Raw genomic sequence first — 12849 nt, 5'->3', positions numbered from 1 at the left:
TCTTCTTCTTCTTCTTCTTCTTCTTCTTCTTCTTCTTCTTCTTCTTCTTCTTCTTCTTCTTTGAATTTAGGATAGGGTCAACAGGGTGTATAGGTTCTCACTATGTAGACTGGGCTCACTTGTAGTGATTCTCCTGTTTTCAGCCTCCCAAGTGCTGGGATTACAGGCACATGCCACCACATCCAGTCTCAATCCCTGTCTCAGGGCACCCCGGGGGTGGGGTCAGGACAGCATGCCGGGGATGGAACCCCAGCTATTGTACTCTGCCTAAGCAGGAACTTTAGTCCATTGAGCTATCTGGCCACCCTCCTTTCCTTTTGATTGCTTCAGTGTTTGAGTCTTTACTTTGTGCTCATCTACTGACTTATCTCCATTTTTCTAGTTTGGATTACATGTTGTGTCTAGATGGAGCAATGAAAACTCTGGGGTTATCTCAGTTTGACTGACTTTCCTAACCCTGTCCTCCTTTAATGTTTAAAAACTTTTATTCCTCCTGGGGTTTATGAAATTTTCTTGCTCTAACTCATCCCTGTTTAAGAGGAATTTTAATTAGTAGCAGTCCCTGGCTATTGGATATGTTTAAAATGACTGTTTTATGAAAATTTGCTTTTTCTTTTAAAAAAAAGGCTACAAGGCTAGCCAACATTGTGGCCCTAGCCCTTCAAAGTCAGTGAGGACTCAGTACATGAGAGAATCTGTACTATAATATCCTATAACTCAGTGGTGTCCCAAATTTTTTGATCAAAGAGATTATGGGGCCACAGAAGAAAGTGATCAATGATGTAGAGTGTGCCTATGGAGAGTCACATGGAGAGAAATCATTCTCTCAAGATTTCACAGAGAGCAAATTGGTCAAGCAATGCCATGACTCATCCACATGGCTGACACTAACAAAGGATCTATAAACTGTTCTACAGGGTTTCAGGGTAAATCCTGAGGGGATTTGACCTACCTTGTCATATACAAAAGTTACATTTTTTTTGGTAAGCCTTGCTTTATCTTGGTCTTAACCATCCAGCAGATAAGTATAAAAATGATGTATAAAAAGTAAAATCATATTAATATGCTGAACTGAGCTATAAAATCAACAACTTCTGACTTTGCCAGTTATGCAGATAACCCATTACTAATAGACTAAATTGGATTACTTTTCTGAATTCATGCACCTACAATATATGAATGGCAATGGAATACCCATCTTTGACAAAAGTAAAGAAAAAGGGGGATATAAATGAAGGACCATTTTGTAGTGAAATATCTATATCTATATATCTATGTCTATCTCTCTGTATCTTTATATACAAAATAGCATAGATATACAGCTACTTTCTCTTAGCTCAATGAGAAGAAAGTTTTGAAATAATAGTGTCTAGACAAGATATGTCTTCATCTTGTACTATGAATACTACGAAGACAACAATATGCAATGTATTAATTATTGCAACTGCCCTATTAACCTGTTTTGAAACTGTCTCATTGCTCCTTCTTTCTCAATGAAATTAATATGAAAATAAAATAAAAGAAAACTACTCTGTTAGCGTGATAATGAATAGGTAAAATATGAAGAAATTGCAACATTCCCTAGTTCAAGTATGATAGCTATTCTAGTATAGAAAATATTAATTCAGATGGATTGAGCAAGCTTGAAATGAGTGTAAAGTAGCAGAATTACCCTAGTGTACTTTTTAATTGCATAAGACTGGAGCATTTTAGTTTTATATCCTCATTGTTATCAGAAATAACTTGGAAATTGGTGTAATTTATTGGTAGTGGGAAGGAAACTGGAAAGTTTGGAGTCTAATTCTCCCTTGGAGGTAATAGAGTGATCCGCATCTTTGAGAATTTCTCAAAAGCATTTCTTACGTGCCAATCTAAAAGCAGTGAAGACTGTATCTTCTCTGGAAGCTAAGATTTGATTCATGATGCACACTAACCAGATGATTTGCAAAGTAGCACTGAAGTTTACTTCTCCCTATTACACATTTCCCATATTTCAGTGAATTATTTAATTTAAATGATAAAACTCTGTGTAATGAACTGAGGATATTGACATTTTCTTTAAATTAGGTTATTTTGAGTTAAAAGAGTTTTAATATAAATGTTGTTTTTGTTTTTCTAGTGTGTAGAAAGCTTGTTTAATTTAGATATATTCATTTCCTGATTTAATGCAGACTGACTTTTTTATTAAAAATGTTTGTATTAAATAAAAGTCACACCAACATGGTGTGATTCTCAGTATGGAAATTATTGTCTTATTTGAATTATGATAATACTCATTTTTTAACTCTGTTAAAAACAATGGCATGTATTCAAAACATACATTCAGTTTTGAAATTAAATGGTTTCATGGCAAACCTTACCATGCCTATGGGTCTGGGTTCAAGTGATCTTTAAAGAAGAACAATGATTATCTTTTAAAAATTTTGCTGAACACTCATGATTTAAACTATTAATAACTTAAAATAGTAATAGGCAGGCCTAATCCTGACCCAAGCAATCCACCACAGTTCTACTGAGTCAAGTTTCCTGCCTCACCATGAAGACTGGAGAGACTTGGTAGACCTAGCCCTGAACCCTCAGCCTTCTCACTGGAGTTCCTCTGAATAAGCTGACCCTCCTTGCCCTGAAGATGACCAGGGAGATGAATACCACAGCGACCTATAAGAGTCTTGGGAGCATTACCCTGTGCCAACCCCCTACCAAGAGAACCTTGCACAAGTTCGGCCTGCACTCATCATCATCATTGAACCTGCTTGAACTGTGGCTTGCCCAGATGTCCTTAATGAGGTAGAAACCACATTGAACTCCACACAGCAGGAGCTTTGGTGAGCCTACCCTTCCTTCCCATTCTCCAAAGAACCTTGCTGACCCACACCTTGCCCACCTACAATTACTGCAAAAAATGACAAAATAAAGGAACAAAACACAATACCAGGCCGCTAGACTACATAAAACAAGTCCAAGAGCCTAGGTCATAGAAGAACTTGGAAGTCATATGCCTGAAATTTCTGAGATGATAGCAAATGAAGTAAAGAAACAGCTCCATCAGCCTATGGAGGAAATCAGAAATAATCTCAGGTAAAAAAGGAAATGACAAGAATCACAAAAGAATTCCTTGATACATCTAAGGAAGAAACAGATAAAACAAAACAAATGTGAGAGAATAGGAAAATGATGGAAACACTCAGTGAACAGTACAGGAAAGAATTAGAATGCATGAAACAGATTCAAACAGATATCCAGCAATTAAGAATTCCATTGAAATCTGTCAAAACCACTTGAATGAAACTGAAGATAGAATTTCAGGCCCTGAAGATCGCATTGCAGCTGGTGAACATGAAAGGAAACATCTCTTAAAAATTATGAGAAACCAGGACATAACAATACAACACCTGCAAGATTATGCAAAGGAAATTAATATAAGACTAATAGATATCAACAAAATAGCTGGAAATAACACAAAACATGTAAAAAGAGTGTTTGCAATGGTATTAGCAGAAAATTTCCAAGCATTGAAAAATGATCTGATATACAGTAACTGAAGCACATAGAACTCCAGACAGCAATAATAAAAATAAATCATCACCCAGACATATAATAATCAAGATCCCAGAAATTCAGCAAACGAACAGACTCTTAAAAGCTGTTAGAAGAAAGAGATCACCTATAATGGAAAGCCCATCAGAATCAGAGCAGATTTCTCAACACAGACCACCAAATCCAGAAGAGTTTGGAGTGAGACAGTTGAGGTCCTGAAAAAAAACAACTTTCAACTAAGATTAAAGTACTTTGCAAAGCCATCTGTCAAATTTAATGGGGAGATTAGATACTTCTATGACAAAGAACAACTGAAGAAATTCATGACAACCAAACATACCCTACAAACAGTACTGACAGATATTTTAGAAAGAGAAATAGATAACCATAACATCTAAATAACAGAAGAGACCCCTCAAACAGAGCAAATATTTAAGCAAAGGGGAAAGTAGGGATCCCATAGTAGGACAATAACATGATGAAGATAAGCCAATATACATCATTTATAACTATCAGTGTAGATGGCCTCAATTCAAGAAGCAAAAGATGCACAAGGGCAGAGCGGATAAAGAAATAAAATTAAACAATATGCTGCATACAAAACCACTTTTAATTCAGAAAGAAATTAATAGGCTGAATTCAAAGAATGGAAAAGAATATTCCATGTAACAGGAATGCAGAAAAAAGGATGAGTAGCTATTCTGGTTTCTGGCAATGTTAACTTCAACATGTATATGATTAAAAGAGACAAAGAAGGTCACTATGTACTTGTTAGGTGAAAACTTCAAAAGGAAGAGATAACAAATGTAAATATATATGCACCCAGTGTAGAAGCACCCAATTATATAAGACAAATTTTAACAGACATGAAAAATCTAATGAGCAATAACAATTGTCCTGGGAGATCTTAACACCCATTGACACAAGCACAAATTTCAACCATGTAAAAAAAAATCAGCAAAGAAATAACAGAACTAAATTAAACTTGTGAAGACATGGACTTAGTAGATCTGTACAGAATTCCACAAGAGCATCAGAATACACATTTTTCTCAGCTGTACATGGGATGTTCTCCAAAATAGGTCATGTGTTAGCACATAAAACATATTCAAGTAAATGTAAAGGATTAAGCATGCATATTTTCTGACAATATGCAATGAAACTGGAAATTATTGACAAAAGAAACGATAAGAACTCTATAAACACATGCGAACTAAATAATACACTCCTGAAAAATGAATGGGTCACTGATGAAATTAAAGAAGAAATTAAACAACATTAAAAATCAAACAAAAATGCAGATACAACTTACTGGAACCTGTGCAATGCAATGAAACTGTCAAAGAGGAAAATTTATAGAGATATTATCACATCAGGAAAACCAAATGAACTCAAATGAAGAATCATGTGCTGCACCTCAAACTCCTAGAAAAAGAGTAAGTCAAGTCCAAAGCCCAAAGAAAACATGAAATTATAAAGATCAGAACAGAAATGAAACGAAAATGAAGAAGGCAATACAAAGAATTAATGAGTCAAATATTTGATGCTTTGAAAGAATAAATAAAATTGATAAACTGCTAGCCAACCTCATTAAAAAAGAAAGAAAAATTCAAATGCATGCAATGAGGAATGGAAGGGGTGAAATCCTTACAGACCCTGTAGAAATCACAAGATTATCAATACTTATTTCCAAAATCTTTATCTTTAAAGAATGGAAAATACAGAAGAAATAGACAGATTCCTAGATAAATGTGAACTACCAAGCTGGATCAAGAAGCTATAAAATTTCTGAATAACCCAATATCAATTAATGAAATTGAAAATGTAGTGAAAAACCTGCCACAAAAGAAAAGCCCAGGTCCTGATGGATTCACAGGTGGGATCTGTAAGAAATTTAGGGAGGACTTAATGCCAACTCTTCTAAAACTCTTCAATGAAACTGAAAAGGAAACTATTCTTCCAAACTCATTCAGGAAGGCAAGTATTACTCTGATACCACAACCAGAGAAGGACCAAACCAAAAAAGAGAACTACAGGCCAATCTCCCTAATGAACATTGATGCAAAAATCCTCAATAAAATACTAGCAAACAGAATACAGCAAATCATCAAGAAGATTATACAGCATGACCAAGAGGGATTCATCCCAGGAATAAAGGGATGGTTTAATATAAACAAAACCATAAATGTAACATACCACATCAACAGAGCTAAAGATAAAATCAATCTCGATAGATTCATGATAAAATCTCTACAGAAAATCAGAATAGACGGTTTTTGTCACAACCTAATAAAATCTATCTATGACGAACCAACAGTGAACCTCATACTTAATGAACAAAAATTGAAAGCCTTCACTTTAAAATCAGGAACGAGACAAGGATGACAACTGACACCTCACCTGTTCAGTATCCTTTGGGAAACATTAGCCAGAACAATTAGACAAGAGAAAGAAATGAAAAGAATAATGATTGCAAAGGAAGAAGTGAAATTATCATTATTTGAAGATGACATGTTACTGTAAATAGAAAATCTGAAAAGTCCACTAAGAGACAGTTGGGTTTTATAAGCCCATTGAGTAGTATATCAGGCTGTAAAGTCAACACTTAAAAATAAATAGAATTTCTATATACAATCAAGTAATGCATCAAAAGAGAAATTATGGAAACCATAACTTTCAAACTGACACCCCCAAAAATGAAAAATTTAGTAATCAATCTCAAAAGGAAATAAAAGATTTATACAGTGAAAATTTTAATAATCTGAAAAAAAAAGAATTCAAAGAGGATTTTTAAAAAATCAAAAGATATTCTTTGCTCCTGGATAGGAAGAATCAACATTGCGAAAATGTCCATACTCTGAAAATCATTATACAGATTCAAAATAATTCCAAATAAAATACCATCAGTATACATCACATATATAGGAAAAAAAATTCCTAAAGTATATCTGGAACCAGAAGAGAACTAGAATAGCAAAAACCATCCTGGGCAACAAAGGAAAGGCAGGAGGCATCACAATCCCTGACTTCAAATTATACTACAAAGGTACTGTGATAAAATCAGCATTGTACTGGCGTAAAAACAGACCTGAGCATCAATGGAACAGATTAGAAGATGTAGATATAACCACAAGCACACTCAGCCACCTTATCTTTTAAAAATGGACCAAACATATTCAATGGAAGAGAACCTATTTAGTAAATGATGCTGAAAATACTGTCTTTCCATATGTCAAAAGCTTAAAATAAACCCATGCCTATCACTATGCACAAAACTACAGTCAAAATGGATCAAAGATTTAAATATTAAAATTGAAACAGAAAATCTTCTGGAAGGCAAAGTAGGTAGAAACATTAAGGGCATAGGGGTAGGTAAAGAGTACATAAACAAAAACAAAACTGCACAGGAAATACTTCAAAGAATCAACAATTGGGATCTCATCTTTTTGAAAAGTTTCTGTACTTAAAAGAAATCACCAACAGAGTAAAAGGAAAACCCACAAAGTGGGAAACAATTGTAGTAGACTGTCCTTCAGACAAAGGACTCCTATATAAAGAATTTTTTAAAAATCAGGCCTCCAAAATTCAAATAACCAGTTCAAAAATGGGCATCTGAGGCGAATATATGCTTCACAAATGAAGAAATACAAGTGACAAATAAATATATGAAAAAATATTCAACATCATTGGTCATTCATGACATTCAAATTAAAATAATGGTGAGATGCCATCTATTCCAGAAAGAATGGCCATCACCAAGAAGTCAACCAATAACAAATGCTATAAAGGCTGTGGGGAAAAAGAAACACTTCTCCACTGTTTGTTCTGAACAGCAAAAGAAATAACCAACAGAGTGACAAGAAAACAAAAAGGATGGAGAAAAAATTGTCAGCTATTCCTCAGACAGTGGACTAAGAGCTAGATTGTATAAATTATTAAAACAAATTAGATCCCAGAAAATACAAGAATCAGTCAAAAAATGGGCACATGAAATGAAGTGATATTTCTCAGATAAAAAGATACAAATGGCCAACAAATACATCAAAAAAAATTGGACATGGCAGCCCATCAGAGGAATATGAATTAAATACCCAGGATTTGGTCTTACACCAGAAAGGACACCATCGAGAAATCAAATAATATCAAGTGCTTGTGAGGCTGTAGGGTACAAAGAAACCCTTATACATTGTCTTTTTTTTTTTTTTTTTTTCCAGAACCGGGAATTGAACTCAGGCCCTTATGCTTGCCAGAGAAGTGTTTATTCCACTGAGCCATCTCCCCAGCTCTCCTTTTACATTGTTGGTGGGAATGTAAACTAGTACAACCTCTATGGAAATCAGTATGGAGATTCTTCAAAAAACTAAAAATGGCAATTCCGTTTGACTTAGCTATTTCTATTTGAGGTGTCTTCTCTAAAGAGTTAAAGTCATTGTATTTCAGGAATCCATGCATATTCATGTTTATAGAAGCACAGTCATAAAACTATATCTTGTTAATGGTTTACATGTCCAATCAGCAGGTGAATAGATCAAGAAAATCTGGTGTCTACACACAGTGGAATACTACTCTGCTGTAAAGATAAAAGAGTCATTTTTTGGAAAATGGATGCATTTTGAGACTCTAATGTTGAGATGAATGAGACACACAAGTTTAAATACAGTGTGGTTTCTTTTATATGAGAAACACAAATTATAAAGAAAGAACAAAATAAATGATAAGGTAGGGGTGAAAAAGGCATGAAAATGTATTATGTGCATGTGACAGCTTCATGCAAGGAATGTAAGCACTATATACTAAGAAAGAATTGGCAAACTAGGTAAAAACACTCAGGTAAGGCTCAGAATGAAACTACTTCTGATTTGTGGACCAGAATGTTAGCTGTCTCTCTGATCATAAATGGTGATAACAACTGACTTGAAAACTAATCATGGCCCCATGATAGAGTGAAAAGAGTGTAAGCAAAAGTAGGACTTTTCAGGAGAATAATTTAAAGATGTATTGAACTACTTCAAATAATTTGGAGATATCAGTTATTTCTACACTAATCTCTAGAGTAGATGCAAATTAAATTAAAACCACAGTATGAAGACTATCTTTGTTCATGTGTTTCTCAGTATACAAAAGGATCAATAAAGCCAATTTATACCTAAACAAGAATGTAGTAATCTTTAGTGTTCTCTGATGAATGGTGGTATCTCTTATTCCAGGCATCTAGGAATGTGACCTTAGTTTTCAAAAGTATTTGGAGATATAATTATATTAAGGAAAATTATTATAGATTATCTTGGAAGGCTTTGAACCCAACAATAAAGGCCCTTATCAGAGTGGAAAAGCAGAGAAAGAGTTGTGCAAAGATGGTGACCATATATCAGAGCCTCTTTTCTATGCAGCATTAAGTCGAGAAATGTTGGAATGGCCTCAAGGTAGAATATGTCAGGAAGGATCCTTTTCTAGTGCCTTTCATTTCATATTTCTGGTCTCTAGAGCTGTTAGAAAATAAATTTTTGCTGTTTGTGATGCCTACTTTGTGGTAAGTTCTGTGGAAGCTGTAATAAACTAATGTAACAGGTTCCAACACTTATTTGTTGAGTAATAGTGGCTAACTTTTGTGGATGATATTGAGACATGAAAAATTAAAAATTGGTCAATAGCAGAAAAAGAGACAACAACCTCTCCACTCATATAAGGAGACAACATGTTGGATCCACTAGGAATGACTGACTATCCAACTGTAGTGATTAAAACATTGCTTACTATATAGGGGAAAACAGGTAAGGTTGTTCCTTAGCTATAAAATGTGCAGATAGATGTTTACCAATCATAAAATGAGTTAAGAAAGTAATGTGTCCGTATTATAGTAATCTACACAGAGGTAAAAGTAAGGAGACGGGGCAGCCATCTAAGGACACACACACACACACACCTCTACACTTATATACTTACATGTATATTCACACTTCAGCCTCACTATGCCATTGTACTTGACATACACATGTCCCCTTGGCTTAATTTCTAAGGCTAAGCTGCCTTTCTATGAGGCTTCACTTCACACAATTATCGAGCACAAAAAGACAGAAGTGAATCAAATGACCAGAAACAATGTAGGCCAAGATCCCCAGATTAGGATCAAAGACAGTCAGAGAACCAATCAGGTGGTGCCCATGTGGGGAATGAGAAAAATCGCTAGTCTCAAAAAGAGTCAGGGACAAGGGCTTGTGGGTGATCACCTTTCCAATGCCCCTCACTCCTCCAGACCAACTGTCTGTCTTCTTTTTTATTCTGTCCTTTTCCAAACAAACCATATTCTTTATTTTAAATGCTACCTCTTTAGTTCATTACTAGAGTTGAGACTGTATGATCCTGGGTAGCTGAGTGCTTCACCAGGGCAGTGGCATGGCATGACATGGTAGTCATCCCTCCAACAGTTGTGACAATGTCTTATGATCCATTTGCACAAAAGTGTAAGATAAGAAGCAAACTCATGCAGCATACTCCATAGAGAACAATATAGGTGAGAAAACTACAATAGGTGATTAAATGAAATTCAAAAAGTTTCTAATCTCTGAGAAAGACAAAGGAAAGAACACATCTTAAATTAGGTGGTGGGTCCTTGGTTGCTCACATTTTAGTTAATCTTAAAAATGAACAAAAGAAAATATTAAATACCAAGTGACATCGATGTGAAGCTTCAAAACCTAAAAGGAGAAGAATTAAAGATTTGGGAGATAAACTTGGTCACTTAGAAAGAAATAATTTCTCATCAGCCACATTTAGTAAGGTAATAAAAACCAAGTCTTAATTTTTTTTAAATTTTTTTCAAGTCTTAAATTTTTGAGGAAAAATTATACTCAAATTAAAATTTTTCCTTCCAAAGTATCAATTGAGTGAAACACAGGATAAGGTAATTTTGAACATGAAATATTTCAGGAAATTTACCTCCCATATATATTTACTTGGTTACTTGAGAATATACCCCAACATGCATATCAAGAAAAATATAGGTTTCATGAAACAGTGGATCCCACACATGGGCCTACTTTTGAGAAGTGGACCTAGAACCAGTGGTGGACACTACTGCCTAAAATCCCCACATTCAAAACATTGCAGATAAGTACACTCAGAAACATTTGCATTTTCTATTAAGCTTACCATTTTTTCAATCTGATGGCTTCTTTCTGTAAAATCTCTTGAAGATTTCATTCCATAATTTTCTCTGTATTTGATGTTTGTGACTTTAAAAGAGGCAAGATAATAGAATGATCTATCATCTGAAAGGTAAAATAAATAAAAGATCCATAATCAAATGTAATATGTTATTTGTCCCCAAGTGTTCTGGATAGGGTACATACTATAGTAATACAATATATTTCCATTTAGTAAAAAAAAAAAAAAAAAAACCTACTGTAGACACTTTAAAAATATGTTTTAACTTCATCACTGCAGTCAATCAAAGGAAGAAAAAACTTGGATGAGGAAAAAAGAATGGGGTGGTGGAGCAAAGAGATATATGTATTTATATATGTGGGCTATCTTGGATAGCTGTACTGCTGATTTGTGCTGCTCTTCAGAGGGGAACAACTATACTTACTAGGGAATACTTACTAAGTATGACATATGCAAATGTATATGAGAATTTTTTCATGGAATTAAACAACCAGTTTACAAATGAAGTAAGTATGAAAAGTGATTGGCGACCATCATGTAAAAAAGGATCTATTTACTAAAACAACTACTAACATGGGTGTATCATATATACATTGTAATATGATGCTATATTCAAAAGTCTTTCAAGTTTTTTCTATATTTCTACTAGGCTTATTTTTTAATATCTAAAGGCAATACAAAACAGTAAAAAAGTAAAACATTAGAAATGATGCACAATTTCACCAAGCAAAACAATAGGAAATCAATTTGTTTTTTTGTTTTGTTTTTTGGTGGAACCGAGGATTGAAGTCAGGCCCTTGAGCTTGCCAGGGAAGCACTTTTTCTACTGAGCCGGCTCCTCAGCCCAATAATTGTTGTATTGCACAATGTTGTCTTCAAATCAGTTGTTCAGATTATCAGCTATAAGCATGAAAAGTTGTTTTTAAAAAAGAGGAAAAAAGTCATAAGAAATTAAAAAGGAGAAGGAAAAAAATTAAGCATCAACTACTCCCCTCTGAAGAGCAGCAGAAATCAGCAGTACAACTATCCAACTCATTCTGCATACATACATAAATATATCTCCTTGACCCTCTCTGTCCTTTTCCACATCTCAGTTTTTTCTTCCTTTTGTTCCATTTCACAGTGTTGATTGTACCTTTCAGATTTTAAAGTTTAAAAATATTAAAGAGAATACAAAATAATGATAATAAAAAGAACATTAGAAATGATAATTACACTAAGCAAACTAAAATGAATTGACTGTTTGCTGAATTACATAGTGCTCTCTTCAAACTGTTGTTTATATTACTAGTTATATGTATGAAAAATTTGGGGAAGTTATAAGAAATTTAAAAGAAGAGAAAAAAAATTAAGCGTTAACTGTTCCTGGTTTTGTTCATGAACTCTACACCTACCCTTAAGTCTTTAAGATTTCTACCTATGTTTTCTTCCAAAAGATTTACTGTTTATATTCTAATATTTACATTTTGACCCATTTGACTATAATTTAGTGCATGGTGGTGGACATGGGTCTAATATTAGCCTTCAGCATGTGAAAAGCCAGTTATAGCAGCACCGCTTATTGAAGAGGCTACTTTTCCTCTAGTGAACATGTTTGAATCCTTTATCAAAGACAAGGTATCTGAAAGTGTTTGCGGTTGTGTCTGCATCTTCTAACCTGTTCCATTGACCTTCACATCTGTTTTGCACTTTTTTTTTTGCCAATACTATGCTGATTTTATCACAGTATAATTTCAGGTCAGGGATTGTGATTCTTCCTGCCTTTTCTTTGGTGCCCATGATTGCTTTTGCTGTTCTAGGTCTCTTCAGGTTCAAGATGAATTTAATCAAGGTTTTCCCTAGATCTGTGAAGTCTACTAACATTATTTTAATTGGAATTGCATTTAATCTATATAAAAATTTTGGGAATATGGCCATTTCCACGATGTTGGTTCTTCCTATGAAGAAGCACAGAATATCTTTCCATTTTGATTTCCAAGCATCTAAATTTTTTGGATAGTATTGCAAAAGGCATGGTTTCTCTAATTTCTCTCTTGGTGCCTTCATTGTGTACATAAATGCTATGTATGTTTGAGTGTTGACTTTGTTGCTGGTTTGGTTATTAAATCTGTAAGTCTCTTGGTGGAGTTTTGGGGGTCTTCTATGTAG

The 12849-nt window shown here is 34.3% G+C and overlaps 1 protein-coding gene across 1 annotated transcript in view; it reads right to left on the bottom strand.

Moving 5' to 3' along the window:
- Tmprss11f (transmembrane serine protease 11F) overlaps positions 1-12849 on the bottom strand; it is a 69807-nt gene that overhangs the window by 29002 nt on the left and 27956 nt on the right. The window contains exon 3 of the mRNA XM_004644079.1: positions 10687-10805. Within this exon, the coding sequence (XP_004644136.1) occupies positions 10687-10805 (119 nt within the window). The remainder of the gene's footprint in view (positions 1-10686; positions 10806-12849) is intronic.

The sequence above is a fragment of the Octodon degus genome, unplaced genomic scaffold, assembly GCF_000260255.1.
Source record: "Octodon degus isolate 3935 unplaced genomic scaffold, OctDeg1.0 scaffold00191, whole genome shotgun sequence".
Classification (NCBI taxonomy): Eukaryota; Metazoa; Chordata; class Mammalia; order Rodentia; family Octodontidae; genus Octodon; species Octodon degus.
The sequence above is the reverse complement of the archived record's forward strand: the minus strand, read 5'-3'. Positions and strand labels throughout refer to the sequence as shown.